Here is a 15,519-nt window from a genome sequence, read left to right as displayed (position 1 = left end):
AAAGCTGCTCAAAAAGCTGAGTTAGCACAAAGTGTACATGTTTATGTGTGTGTGTGTGTGTGTGTGTGTGTGTGTGTGTGTGTGTGTGTGTGTGTGTGTGGATGAACCAGATCAGTCCAGCTGTGGGCTGCTTGTGTTTTTCTAAGAATAGGAACATTGGAGACCCCCTGAGTCATGTGGCAGGCCCCACTATTTCCTTTACTCCTTAAAGGAAAAGTGCACTTTTTGGGGGAATTTTGTCCATCATCCACAATCTTTATGTGAGACATGAACACACATCTTTTCCTCTTTCTGGGTGTTCTAAAGATATAAAAACTGGTAAAAAGAGGCAGGTAATGAATGCACCTCCAAAAAGCTCCAGCAAGGTTTAGTGGTTTCCATCCATACTGTGAGTGTGTAGTAGCACCTACATTCATGATAACATGTCATACTTGTAGTATTTTGGGAACGTCCTTCCTGGGTGCATTGATTTCACATAGCAACATAGAAAGGAATGCTACACCTAGCGTCATGAACAAAAAGCTCCAATATGTAGCGTTACCTTTGGCTAGTGGCCTGAGGCATTGTAAAGCGAGTGTGTGGTGAAGGTAGTCGCTAGCCGGCTAGTAGCTAGCCGGTGTGGTGTGGCAAGGTGTCACTACGGCAGTAACGTAGTTCTTGGGTGTAACAATGTTAATAAGAATAATAATAACAATGTGGTTCATATGCAGCTCACATGATGGAAATGGGGCCTTGTTGGCGCTTTTTGGAGGTTCTTTCAGAAGACTTAGCTGCCTTTTTTATCTGTTTTTATATCTTTAGAACAGAAAAGAAAACAGAGACGTGTGTTCATGTTTCTCATTAGGATTGTGGATGATGGGCAACATTCCAAAAGAAGTGCACTTTTCCTTTAACACCAAGCGCAAATTTACAGAAAAAAAAGTTGAGCAACGACGACGTTCAAATATTTCATATACAATCATCAAACTAAAGGTGCAGCTTATAGTCCGAAAAGTATGATATATAGTTGCTCGCCACCTTGCACTTCCAATTTCACAGCTTCACTTCACGGCTTTTGAAAAATCTGAATGAATAAATCATGTTGTTTTGTGGTGGAAACAGCCTAGTAGTCCAAAAATATGCACATTTTTGTCTAAATGAAGTAAAATACAAATATAAGGCATTCAGAAGATGCACTGAAAGACGTTGTGATGATACGTGGTTCTACAACGGTCACCGGGTGTCAGTAACGTTACTGTAATGTCTGGTGAGACACACAAGCACCAGATTTGATCGCCAGAACAACAGACTTTTATTGCAGGTGTAATGATCTCACAACAGGCACAATCACCCCTAACACGGGCTACTAATGGGGGCGTAACCCACGCCAAGCTAAAACTCTAATCTGAGCCCCCGACGTCACTTCCTGTCCGCTCCACCAGCACTGGAACACATTTGCAGCAACACACATGAGAAAAAGTCTTATTTCCTCTTATTATGTCGACTACATGGGGTAAAAGGAGTGTCAAGGTGACTGTAGGGGTGTTATTTCATATCTGGGGGGCTCTAATAATGTTCAAAAGTGTATTTAGAAGGTGGTAAACAGGTTTTCTATGTTCTATGAAAATATTCCATCGATGAATAAGGAATCCCACTTTGTGAAACCTGGGCAGCCCAGTGGGGGGGGGGACAAATGAGGGATGGCTGTATAACAGACACGTGAAATGTTTTCTTAAAAAATACTAAAGCAGCAGATTTATTGAAACGCCAAACTGAAATCACTCCCACGACTGTCCAGCCGATCCCTGCTATTCGTTACGCTCAAGAGAAAGCGGGAATGATGGACGCACGCATAAAAGGTTGATGTTTGAGCAACTTCAAAGAGGGGTGTTTCTTTCTTTGTTGGAATTACTCTTTAAACTTTTTCTTTCAGGATCTTTCTTTTAATGCAGTAGCCTCCTGTTTGTGGAGAACATGGTGTGCGCGTGTTATTCTTGTGGATCTCGCATCGCAATGGAACACAATGAAACACATGAAACAACCGGCATTTCTTGCATGATTGTAATGTGAAAAAGATCTCTCTGTTGGCGGAAACGATAAACCTTCAAAGCGCAGTCGACACGGAAACGATGTTGTCCTTTACACAGGAAGTGACCGCCCGTCTAGCAGGCTGGTCACTGAAGCGGCAGGAGGTGTTACTAAAGTCAAAGCCCCCCCTCCATGAAACGGGCTCTGACTGGGGTCAGAATGTGTTTGGCGTCAAAGGCGTGATGAGTTTAGTATTCCGCTGCGGAGGTCGCCCTCAATGGACACAGATTTACCTGCACTGTCACGTTCAAGGACTCCCGGCGCCTCCCTCCTGTCAGCGTCAAGACAGACGCTTTGGGAGGGGTGGGGGCCTGGAAGTGGGGGAACACTTGAGCAACACTGGTTGGGGGGGTGGCAGTGAAAGCTGCTGCCAAACATTCACAGCGGAAGCAGTTTGAGTGGTGGGAGGGAAACTTTTGCCCTGTGATAGATGCGCCACAACACCCCCCTGTGAGAAAGGGCCCACAAAACACAACATCTTGCACTGAAGTGCCTTCAAATCAACAGCTTTCTTGCTTTGGACCAAAAGACAGAAGAAAATCCGCTGGCTGATGCAACACTGACACAAAAACAAAGCAAACAAAAAGGTTTGACCTCAGCTGCTTATCTCACCTCATGCTTACAAATCAGTAGTTGACTTCCTGAAGACACGAGGCAACAAGAACTAAAGAATCTCCTGAAAGAAAGCCCTCAGCTGCCACAGACATGATATGCTGAATATCAATCCTAGAAACATGAATGAATAAATGACTTGTTCAAGTCTGTGACCAGGGGACACACCTTTAGCCGTTAAATATCTACAACCCCTGGCAAAAATGATGGAATCACCAGTCTCGGAGGATGTTCATTCAGTTGTTTAAATTTGTAGAAAAAAAGCAGATCACAGACATGACACAAAACTAAAGTCATTTCAAATGGCAACTTTCTGGCTTTAAGAAACACTAAAAGAAATCAAGAAAAAAAGATGTGGTAGTCAGTAACAGTTACTTTTTTAGACCAATCAGAGGGAAAAAATTACGGAATCACTCAATTCTGAGGAAAAAATGATGGAATCACCCTGTAAATTTCCATTCCCAAAACTAATATCTGCATCAGATTAGATCTGCTGGTTAGTCTGCAGTTAAACAGGAGTGATCACACCTTGGAGAGCTGTTGCACCAAGTAGACTGACATGAATCATGGCTCCAACACAAGAGATGTCAATTGAAACAAAGGAGAGGATTATCAAACTTCTTAAAGAAGGTAAATCATCACGCAATGTTGCAAAAGATGTTGGTTGTTCACAGTCAGCTGTGTCTAAAATCTGGACCAAGTACAAACAACATGGGAAGGTTGTTAAAGGCAAGCATACTGGTAGACCAAGGAAGACATCAAAGCGTCAAGACAGAAAACTTAAAGCAATATGTCTTGAAAACAGAAAATGCACAGCAAAACAAATGAGGAACAAATGGGAGGAAACTGGAGTCAACGTCTGTGACCGAACTGTAAGAAACCGCCGAAAGGAAATGGGATTTACATACAGGAAAGCTAAACGAAAGCCATCATTAACACCCAAACAGAAACAAACAAGGTTACAATGGGCTAAGGAAAAGCAATCGTGGACTGTGGATGACTGGATGAAAGTCATATTCAGTGATGAATCGCGAATCTGCATTGGGCAAGGTGATGGTGCTGGAACTTTTGTTTGGTGCCGTTCCAATGAGATTTATGAAGACGACTGCCTGAAGAAAACATGCACATTTCCACAGTCATTGATGATATGGGGCTGCATGTCAGGTAAAGGCACTGGGGAGATAGCTGTCATTACATCTTCAATAAATGCACAAGTTTACGTTGACATTTTGGACACTTTTCTTATCCCATCAATTGAAAGGGCGTTTGGGGATGATGAAATCATTTTTCAGGATGATAATGCATCTTGCCATAGAGCAAAAACTGTGAAAACATTCCTTGAAGAAAGACACACAAGGTCAATGTCATGGCCTGCAAATAGTCCGGATCTCAATCCAATTGAAAATCTGTGGTGGAAGTTGAAGAAAATGGTCCAACCTGCAAAGCTGATCTGGCAAAAGCAATCAGAGAAAGTTGGAGCCAGATTGATGAAGAGTACTGTTTGTCACTCATTAAGTCCATGCCTCTGAGACTGCGAGCTGTTGTAAAAGCCAGAGGTGGTGCAACAAAGTACTAGTGGTGTGTTTGAAGTATTCTTTTGTTGTTGTTTTTTTTATGATTCCATAATTTTTTCCCTCTGATTGGTCTAAAAAAGTAACTGTTACTGACTACCACATCTTTTTTTCTTGATTTCTTTTAGTGTTTCTTAAAGCCAGAAAGTTGCCATTTGAAATGACTTTAGTTTTGTGTCATGTCTGTGATCTGCTTTTTTTCTACAAATTTAAACAACTGAATGAACATCCTCCGAGACTGGTGATTCCATCATTTTTGCCAGGGGTTGTAGAACAGGGGTCTCAAACCAGTGGCCCACGGGCCATTTGTGGCCCGCCAAGTCACATTTTGCGCAAAGACTACTGTACTGTAAATGCGGCCCACAAGGTCTAAGTTAAGCCAATGATGCTCACAGGGTGAAAGCATAATCTACCACGGAACTAAGAGTGTGTCACATGGAGAAACGGGCGTCACTAAACAGAACACTGCCTACAAGAAATGTAACGTTCACTGCCGATAACGATAATATAATTTAGATATTAGCGTTATCGTGAGCCTTACTCCGAATACTTGATGAGGCCCAGCTTCACCCACACTCTACCTCCAGTGGCCCCCGGGTAAACTGAATTTGAGACCCCTGATCTAGAATGTGATAGAAAATCAACATGATCTGTGTGTGTGTGTGTGTGTGTGTGTGTGTGTGTAAGTGTTCCTCACGTGGGTGAACTGCTCCAGTGTGCGTTGGGCCACGAGGATCCAGGATGTGTTCACCGTCGGAAAGCTGCTCGCTCTGGGTCTCATCATCGTGGTCGGACTGGTTCAAATCGGCCGAGGTAAAGACACGCACACACACACACACACACACACACACGCAAACATCAGAAACTTGTTTCCACCATTCCACGATACAGGAATATTATTAATGAGCATCAACACAAACAAGCAACTTAAACAATTTATCTGAAAGTGGTAACAACATAAAATGCAACAAGATGAACATGTCCAAGTCAAACATATCCACCCCACCCAGGGAGCTGCAGGGCCTTCATTCTGACTACCAACACTCACTGAGTACCGTAAATACCAACACAACAGCACAAAGTTGTGTGCCTTCACAGAAAGCCATAGCAAAAGGCACGCAGTTGAAAAGCCAGCATTTGAAGAAATGCTGCAAATGTTAGGCAGCACGAGAACATACATGTCACAAACGCCAGTTCCACAACACCGCAGAGTGAAGATGACCTAGTAGAAGGAAATATTGCATTATTATGATACATTAGCAGAACTGTGATTTATCTGCTCTCAACACATGTTGACAATAATATTGTTTAGCCGAAATTTCAAAACGGATTGCTTCTGTAAATAAAGTCATATTTTTTGCATTGTACTTTTCTTCAAATAAGAGTTAAACTCTGGTCTCGTCGGGTGAGTCGTGTGTGTCGTGACACCCTTCCATTTGGTCAGTATGAGTAGCGTGGAGGTGTTGCTTGGTTGTTTGTTGGACCTCATGTTCTTGTCACGGGTATCCAGGCTACTATGACGCCCTGGTGCCCAGCGCAGCCTTTGAGTTCCACCAGGAGCCGTCCGTGGGCCAGATCGCGCTGGCCTTCCTGCAGGCTTCCTTCGCTTACAGCGGCTGGAATTTCCTCAACTATGTCACAGAGGAAGTCGTGGAGCCACGCAAGTATGTTCTCACATGTTGCATGTGACCTCCACACCATAGTCACTGTGTCTTCTATCTGCGTTGAACCAGGAACCTGCCCCGTGCCATATACATCTCCATCCCCTTGGTGACGTTGGTGTACACCATGACCAACATCGCCTACTTCTCCTCTATGACCCCAGATGAGCTGCTGGCATCCAATGCGGTGGCGGTGGTGAGCAGCCAATGAGATTAAAGTGAACAGGTCACATGAGTCCAGTTTGTGCATTAATAAGAGTCACGGGAGTGTCAGCAGTAATTCCGAGGTTACTCCCTTCATGAGGACGGTGGAATGCTAAAATATGAAACGGTGTCTAGCTAGCAGTCCAGTTGTGTTCATTTGGATCTTTAAAAGGTGATCAAACCTGCAGTCCCCTTACTACTTTGACAATGTTTTCAGGCCAGCAGGGGCTCAGGAGGAAGAGCAGGTTGTCCAAAAGTAAGGTTGGTGGTTGGTGTGTGAAGATATCCACTTACATTTCTTTGTAGAAAGGCGCCTCAGGTGATTACCACCTCTTAGCACCAAGGACACTTCGCATCAACCAACTCATAGTACTTTTCTGAAAAGTCAAGTTAAAATCTTGTCTTGTCTCGTAGACTCGTCTTGTCTTGTGAACACCCCCACTCCACAAATGTACTGATTATGATCCATGTGCTGCTTCCAGACTTTTGGAGAAAAGCTGCTGGGAATGTTCTCCTGGGTGATGCCCATCTCTGTGGCGTTGTCCACCTTTGGAGGAATCAACGGATATCTGTTTACGTCCTCCAGGTGAAGACTGGCGATAGAGCGGTCTTTCTGCCTATCGAAGGATAATTTTGCTACATTGTTGCATCTCCGTCTGTGTAGATTGTGTTTCTCGGGGGCCAGAGAGGGTCACCTGCCTTACCTGCTGGCTATGATCCACCTGAAGAACTGCACCCCTATCCCGGCCCTGCTGGTCTGTGTGAGTAACCGCAGCACCTGTAACGGAGCCCCTATGATGGCATGATAGCTCTCTGACATTACAGTATGATCATGACTTCTACCCTTGTGCCTTGCAGTGCTTTGCCACCATCATCATCTTGTGCATCGGGGAGACGCACAACTTGATCAATTACGTCTCCTTCATTAACTATCTGTCCTACGGCGTCACCATTGCCGGTCTCCTCTACCTCCGCAAGAAGAAACCCAACCTGGTGCGACCCATCAAGGTACAGCAACAAATATCCACTGATGTCTTTCTTTTTCCTCCGTTTTTACTGCAAATCAGCGGCCACTTTTCTCCCACTTCTTCCTGTGAGCCCAGTTTTGGTCAGTTTTTGCTGTGGAGGAAAGTAGTTCCGGCTAGTTGCTCATGGGGTCTCTTAAGTTAAGCGTTTTGCTTCTCAAAACAATACGCCTTCAAAAGATAATACGATTGCATCACAAAACCCAAGGGTCCCACAAAAAAGTCAGACCTCTCAATTGCTCAGCGTTACTTTCTGTCCGTGCGTATCAGGGTTGGCCGAACCCTAACATCATGAAATACACTCGTCTCACGTTGGAAAGCACATTGTTCATTTATTGGGAACAAACTGTGCAAGACAGCAAGTGCATTTAGTGTCTCCCAAACTAGATTCACAACTCAAGTATGCAGTTCAGTAGCAACTACTAATTGTAAAGCAGTACTACAGGTAAATATTACTAGTACTACAGCTAAGTATGACTAGTACAACAGCTAAGAGTATAACGGCATCATGTCTTTGGCTGAGCATTGTGAGGCTGCATCAGTCAGTTCCTGCCATGGTTGACTGTTCTTGCCTTGTAAGGGAGGCCATGAGCAAACATGTTTTGTATTTTAGACTGGGTAAGTGCTCGCTAGCTGACCGGGGGTGTACGGCAAAAGTGGCTCAACCAAACCAGCTTTGTGCTCAAGATGCAACTTGACAAAACCTGACATCCGCAATCAGACTTGATTGGTCCCGCAACAGCAGTTGTCAAGTGACTTTGGTTTTCGGCTTTGGGCTAAGTGCACGTTCTCATGATAATATTACTCTACTTCCGCTGAACATACAAAGAATGTGTACGTCATTATCATGGAGCGTTAGGAGGAGTTCCCAGACATGATGACTGCTAAAAGCAACACTGCTGCCTGACTAATAATGCTGGTTTATCATACTAACTATAATTTACAATATATATGATAACTTCATACTGTATAATAACTTACTTATTGAAGTCTTTGAAGCATGTCTTCTTGTCTGTCGTTGTGACCACTAGATGGAAGTGTCGGCGTGCGTCGTTTACGTCTTCTAATGTTGTTTATGTTGCACTTTATTCCTGGCGTAAGGCCTATTCCCTATCCCCTGTATAGATGGATAATAACATCAGGGAATGCTCTTTTTTTGTCCATGTCCCCTCAGGAACCTCGAAGGTTCTCATTAAATATAAGTGGTGATGCTGTCTCCTACCTCCTACCTGTTACCATGGCGATACAGCTGCTTTAAAAGACAGCTATCTAAGTCCGGCTTTCCACTCAACACAGCTCGCTAACCCACTAAACTCGCTTGGCAGAATACGCCCTCTGTCTCACGCTTCATGACAACTCTGTGTTTGCGCTTGAGATGGCAAAACAAATTTGCTGTGTTCCTACCTTTGCCGTCACCGTCGCTTTGCAAACTTGGCATATTATGGTCTCTTGCGTGCTCCATCCAAACAAAACCACTTCCATGTTACAGCGGTACCTCCCCATCTTCGCTTCTCCGCCTTCAGCCTTGCCTTCAGCCATGCCTTCAGCCATGCCTTCAGCCTTGCCTTCAGCCTTGCCTTCAGCCTTGCCTTCAGCCTTGCCTTCAGCCATGCCTTCAGCCATGCCTTCAGCCTTGCCTTCAGCCATGCCTTCAGCCTTGCCTTCAGCCATGCCTTCAGCCATGCCTTCAGCCATGCCTTCAGCCTTGCCTTCAGCCTTGCCTTCAGCCTTGCCTTCAGCCTTGCCTTCAGCCATGCCTTCAGCCTTGCCTTCAGCCATGCCTTCAGCCTTGCCTTCAGCCATGCCTTCAGCCATGCCTTCAGCCTTGCCTTCAGCCATGCCTTCAGCCTTGCCTTCAGCCATGGTCAAATACAGTGTGCCGTGGCGCACAGTCGCAGGAAATACACGTCATCAACAATGATTGATACCAGTAGAAGTGATTTTCTTATCATTGGAAGAATTGATACCAGTGTACTGGTATACAAAAATGATCAGCCAACCTAGTTGGTATCAGCGTGCGCTGCCGATGGTCCATTGTTGTGTATGTGCTCCATAGTGTTTACATGTGCAGATGAAGACCGATTCAATGCTAACTGTCTTCATCCGTGCATGTAAATGAATCATTCATGAACGGTGAGATGCTTCTATCCATAACAGAAGTTATTCGTTCACTTGCAGCAGCTAGTTACGTTGAAAATGTCCATTGTTTGAGGGCTTTGCTTGGGGTCCTGAGCTCCACTGTAGAAATGCGTGTTTTTCTACACTTTCTTAAGCTATTATTTCATGATGAATGGGAGAGATTCCCGTTGCTGAAACCGTTTATATACGTTGCCTTGTCTTTTGCGTCATCCTTTTCATTTCTTGTATATGGGGAATGTTTGACAGCAAATGCGAACTGGACGTAATATGTGAAGTGTGTGTCTAATGAACGCTACGTAGCTATTTAGACGGACATGTTACCACTAATGTACACAACTATTGAGGAATTATCTTTACAGCCTAGTAAGCAATACTAATAGCATTACAGTAATATTAGTATAGTAGTTTAAAGGTTTAACGCTTAGATTTTATACAGAGATTATTATACATGATGTTTTTATATACAGTAGTACCTCGCATAACGTAAACCTCCTTATACGTAAATTCCACTGAACGTAAAGAATTGATGTAACGTTTTTGCATCGTATTACGTAAGAAATTCCATATAACGTAAAGCGTCAAGTCTGTGCAAGTTCAGAAATTTGATTTGAATACTGTAGCTTGCGCGACAGAGAGGGAGAAACATTTTCTAACAGAGTACACTTGGTGACGCCTTCTGACGCTTCACGCTCTCATTGGCTGATTATCGGGGCACCGCCTACGCTCTCATCTCATTGGCTGACTTATACAGCGTGTACGTGAGTTTGTGTGAGAGACAGGCTTTTCCCTTCCTCTTCGTAGTCGCCCTTAAACTAGTTGATTGCTTTTGTTTTCCACTTTTATTCATTTACAGTAATCTTATTTATTACCTTATTTTATATTGGAATGTTACTCTACTATGTTTATGCTAACGTTTTCTTATATTTTCCCACCATATTTGGTGGACTTTGAATATTTTGAAGGGCCAAAGGGGTGAGTCTGGGAAGATCTTGGAACGGATTAGGCTATTTACATGTATTTTACGCTTCGTAGTAAGTAAGAGACAGATCATGTTGACTTATAGCGTGCATGCTGAAAAAGTGCATGCACCCCGATAAACATGCACAATGTCCATCCTGTAAATACTCGTACTTATCAAGACAGTAAATACTGTTCTATATTTATCGTAGGAGGTAGATCTTTGGGACTTGGGAGCTCGCAGGCTGAAGAGTGTGAGCACCCCCGGTCTACTGTCTCCGGGTCAGTAGGGTGGGTCAACATGGTGGCCAAGCAAAAACTCAACTCTGAGCCCCTGAAGTCACTTCCTGTCTGCCACACATTTATTGTTTGACTTCTGTCTTAAATGTCTTATGTCTAGATGCTGCCCTCCTCTGCCTGGGATTGGCTCTGACCTGGAGACAGTGGGCGTTTCAAGTGACCAATCAGAAAGGAGGGGTGTTGTGGGGCAGTCTGTTCAATGCCAGAGTGCCAAAACTCAGCAACACCGAGTGCATAGAAAACACGGAGAGTGGCTAAGTGAGGAGGGATGGTCAGAGAGCGGTTATCCAGACATGGCGAGCGCGAGGAGGGGAGTGGTCTTCACGCGTGCTCATTTTAGCTTTTACACACGCAGATTGTGGCATTCACGTGATGCCATATATGCAGCAGACTGCTGAGTTGGGTTCTCGCTCCCTAGCATTTCCTTTTGGGTGTTCGGGGGGGGGTTGGATGTGGCTCACCCATTCGGCTGTTGGGTAGGGGGCACCGTTTGTGTTTTTAGTCCTGCAAGTGTGCCGAATAGGAGTTTCTTTCGGTCCTGTTCAGTGTCGTGTTTCATTGCCTGTTTACTTTCACATTGGTCGGCAGGGGCTTAGGAGGTAGAGCAGGTTGTGGTTTCTGGACAACCCCTCCACCTACCTTGCCTCCACTGGCGTCAGAATGGGAATAAATGTTTGTTGGTGGACGGAGAGGCCGTAGGTGCGAAGCAGCAGCCACGTTTCTGTCCGACTACCCCAGGGCAGCTGTGGTTACAGATGTAGATTACCACCACCAGTGTGTGACTGAGGAGTGAATGAATAAAGGCTTCACTCCACTGGGAAGCTCTTTAGGTGCCTTAAAAAGCGCTAAAAGCAGCTGCCTTCCTGCTCTGAAAGCAGTTACAAGAGACAAAACCACGGCAGACATTATGGATCATGATGTCCTTCACTTAGTTCTTCTCCCTGCAGGTGAACCTGCTGATCCCAATCAGCTACATGGTGTTCTGGGCCGTGCTGCTCTGCTTCAGTCTCTACTCTGAACCGGTGGTTTGCGGTCTGGGGATGGTCATCATGCTGACCGGCGTCCCCGTCTACTTTGTGGGCGTTTGGTGGAAAAACAAACCCAAATGGATTTCCAGGCTAACAGGTGACTGCTGCTGTGTTGTTGTGTAATATGTGACAGTACGTCAGCCCTTGTGTGCTAACGCTTCTGTTGCGTGGCAGAGAAACTCACCTACATGGGCCAGAAGGCGTGCTACGTGATGTTCCCTCAGGATGACCCTGCAGAGGTTGAGCCCCTCACTTCCTCCAAAGCTACAGACTGAGCAGGACAGTCAACAGGATGGAGCTGCAGCCTTTAAGTGCCCCTCTCTAAGGACAAATTGCAGGTTTAGGTATGCTACATCATCCAATGGGACAGACATCCAAACACATCAACATGGACATGCACCAAGTCACAAGGAGGCTACCGTGCAACATTTGGGAGAAGCAGCATCCGCTCCCAACTTGCATCCATTTCATCCAACTTGATGCCCTGACCTCCGCTCCCCAAGCCAAGTCCTTACGGGACCAGCACCCACCGCTTGTGCGCACCAGAGCTTCCAGTTTCCAGCTAAGCACTGTGGAGAAGCTGGATCGTTACAGCAACAGCACGCAAGACGTTTGCATTTTAACATGAACTGTTTGTCTGCCTTCAACACATGGCTTGGGGGGGTTTCTGTCACGACAGGGGACATTTTTTTTTGCCAGCTGTTTCATCATCTTTACATTCAGTCCACGCATACGCCGGCCCCTCCCCCTTTCCCTAACCTTGCTCTTGTTGTTACTGTGCCTTTTCCTTAAATGACTTCCTTCAGGTTTCTCATTGGCTAAAATGGCCTTACAGATGGGGGGCACAGCACCACCTGCTGCTTCTGCAAATGCCTTTTTATGTGGACTGCCATTTTTAAACGTCTAACCAGTTGTGGACTGAGGGTTTTTTTCTGCTCCTCAGGTTGACTTTCAGCAGCTACTTTCATGTTAATGTGCCTTAATATGAAATGCAATGTTTGCTTCAGGCCTGTCACCATAATCCATTCATCCATTCATCCATGCATTAAAAAACAGGTGGATAATTCCAGTATATAAATCTGCTGGTCTCTCTGTGCCACACAGGCTGATGACAAGAGGCTTCACTCTGCATCTGTTTATGCACATTGCTTCTTTCGTGGAATGAATGGAGAGAGTGAACCCTCCTGTCCTCTCATTCAGCCTCTTTGTGGAGGCGGGGCTGCCAGTGAGTGGATACAGAGGGTTAGCAGTTAGCCTCGTTAATGCCACAGCCGACAGCCCCAGTGTGAGAGTATTTGGCTTTTAAACAGAATGCCCCACACTGGCAGTTTTCTCAACTGGGAAAAAAAACTGCTGATGGAGGTGCCTCGGGCAGCGGAGCCTTCGTCCCGACAGTCAACGCTTACTGAGGCGTTTGTTGGCCAAATATAAACAACAGTGCAAAACGGTGCGCGCCCACAGACCGTGTCGCTGGTTCGGTTGCAAGAACAAACATACAGGCGACTTCTGCGTCAAGCTAATGTCTCACACAGGTACACCATACACTAGACGTGAGTACCATCTAGTGGTTCAAATGTGAATAACACCTCATGACAATAATGGAAAAATTGTCTCAAAAGATGTCGATAAAATCGATTGACAAAAAATTGTAGCACAATTATCGACCAGCAAAATTGGTTATTGTGACAGGCCTAGTTTGTTTAGTGTGTGTAATATTTTCTATGGAGGAGTGGCTCTCAAACTGCAGTGACCTTATGTTTAAGATCTTTTTTATGACATATTTGTATTCATGCCAGGGTAACAAACAACAAATCTCGGCTTGTCTACACGATAGACCTTTTTCTAAATGGCCATTTTGTTGCTGACTGGCTGATAAACAAATGACACAAACGAGTTATGTTTGCTTCAGGTTCACAACCAGATTTCGATTTCGATTCAGAATAGCCTTTACTTTGCATCACACTGCATTACTGCCACTATCAATTATACATGCCACTTCCTGTTTTGCTTTTTTGAAGTGCTGTGTCATGCTTTGTGAAGGACGCTGCTGAGCTTGTTGCCGTGGAAACGTGACAGCTTCTTCTCTAATGGTGCTCATCATGAACGTACATTACACTGTGCTACTAACATTGTGAGAGAGACGCAGCGACACTGACAGATGCAGCCTCACAACATCGGAAGACAAATTAACCCAAAGACACTTTTGTTCTGTAATCATATGAAGGACTCACATATAATACATGACACCTAACACAATCACATATTTGTTTTTTCTATTGTACATAAAACTCATTACAGCCTACTTTTATAGCACTTGTCAATAAAGGAATACTCAATTGTTTTTCAGAATTATAGCTACCCTAAAACGCTGCACTAAAGAGTCAAATGAAGCAAAATATTGTTTTTAACTGTCTTCGGGAGATTAGGCTTTTACTGACAGGCGAGCTGGCTCGCTAGCTAGCCTTGGGTACATTCAAACACACTTGAAAATGCCGCATACACAAAGGCATACACACCTTGCACGATTTTACAATTGTTCACTTTTGAATTGCAACTCACTTTGTACCGAGTAAAATCAACTGTGGTGTTAAGTCACGTGATTAAAGTGATAACTATGGAATCACAGGGGTGCCAAAATTAAAAGGGAATACGTGCGGATATACAAAGAGAATCAATAATACAAAATATACAAATGTGGAACTACAAAGAGAATCAATAATACAATATATACAAATGTGGAAATACAAAGAGAATCAATAATAAAAAAAAATATATACAAATGTGGAAATACAAAGAGAATCAATAATACAAAATATACAAATGTGGAACTACAAAGAGAATCAATAATAAAAAAAAATATATACAAATGTGGAAATACAAAGAGAATCAATAATAAAAAATATACAAATGTGGAAATTCAAAGAGAATCAATAATAAAAAAATATAAAAATGTAGTCATATTTTTTTACTATTTTGTTTTTGTTTTTTCTGTCTTGTCTTTGTTTTTCCCAATTTGCCGTTGTTTTTCCTGTTTAGTATTTGTCTTTTCCACTTGCGTTTTGCCATTGCATTTGGTAATACCATGTAAATGTGGAAGAATGACACGTATGGAGTCGTCATAAGGTTGTGGGCGGGTCATTCTTCTGCATCTGCATGGTACCAAATGCAATGACAAAACGCAAGTGGAAAAGACAAATACAAAACAGGAAAAACAACGGCAAATTGAAAAAACAAAGACAATACAGAAAAAACAAAGACAAAATAGTAAAAAAATATGACTACATTTGTATATATTTTTTAATTATTGTATTGTATTGTATTGTACTTTATTAATCCCACAGCAGGGAAATTCACTTGTTACAGCAGCAAGCAAGATACGCAAGTAAAGAATACATAGTGCCTACAACATGGTTCAGGTGGTGCAGGTGTTGTAGAGCCTGACAGCGGTCGGTATGAAGGACCTGCGGAACCTCTCCTTCTTACACCGTGGGTGTAACAGTCTGCTGCTGAAGGAGCTGCTAACTATTGATTCTCTTTGTATTTCCACATTTGTATATATTTGTGTTACTGATTCTCATTGTACTTCCACACTTATTGCGTTTTAATTTTGGCACTCCTGTGATTGCGTAGATAACAAGTGACAGAGTTAATTGAGTACTTACACTCGTACGTTCAGGTCTTTGCTGTTCCACTGAAGTCCGGTAGGTGATGCTAGCAACACGTTGCCACCCGACGAAGAAGGCAGCGTTCCACCTAGTGTTGCGCCACCAGTGATGGGAAACCCGATTCCTTTTACTGACTCGCGTTCTTATGAGTCAATCACTTAAGTCAAGCGGGTACTCCATTCAGTCGAGTCAACCGCAGTTGCGGTTCTAGCCATAGACACAAAAATACATCGCATCGAGTGGATTTGTCCACTGCTGCCATACGTCAGCGCCGCCGCCATATTGGATGT

At 44.0% G+C, this 15,519-nt stretch overlaps 1 protein-coding gene across 3 annotated transcripts in view; it reads left to right on the top strand.

The window, feature by feature from the left end:
- The window catches only part of slc7a10a (solute carrier family 7 member 10a), a 46,561-nt gene extending 32,121 nt beyond the window's left edge, over positions 1–14,440 (top strand). For 2 of the 3 annotated variants that reach the window (XM_054769806.1, XM_054769807.1), the window contains exons 5-12: positions 4,938–5,063; positions 5,761–5,914; positions 5,984–6,107; positions 6,598–6,701; positions 6,780–6,876; positions 6,974–7,123; positions 11,484–11,661; positions 11,739–14,440. In XM_054769806.1, the coding sequence (XP_054625781.1) occupies positions 4,938–5,063; positions 5,761–5,914; positions 5,984–6,107; positions 6,598–6,701; positions 6,780–6,876; positions 6,974–7,123; positions 11,484–11,661; positions 11,739–11,839 (1,034 nt within the window). In that variant the 3' untranslated portion in view covers positions 11,840–14,440. The remainder of the gene's footprint in view (positions 1–4,937; positions 5,064–5,760; positions 5,915–5,983; positions 6,108–6,597; positions 6,702–6,779; positions 6,877–6,973; positions 7,124–11,483; positions 11,662–11,738) is intronic. The other variant, XM_054769805.1, reaches the window with a different exon arrangement.
- Positions 14,441–15,519: the final 1,079 nt, after the last annotated feature.

The sequence above is a fragment of the Dunckerocampus dactyliophorus genome, chromosome 3, assembly GCF_027744805.1.
Source record: "Dunckerocampus dactyliophorus isolate RoL2022-P2 chromosome 3, RoL_Ddac_1.1, whole genome shotgun sequence".
Taxonomy (NCBI): Eukaryota; Metazoa; Chordata; class Actinopteri; order Syngnathiformes; family Syngnathidae; genus Dunckerocampus; species Dunckerocampus dactyliophorus.
The sequence above is the reverse complement of the archived record's forward strand: the minus strand, read 5'-3'. Positions and strand labels throughout refer to the sequence as shown.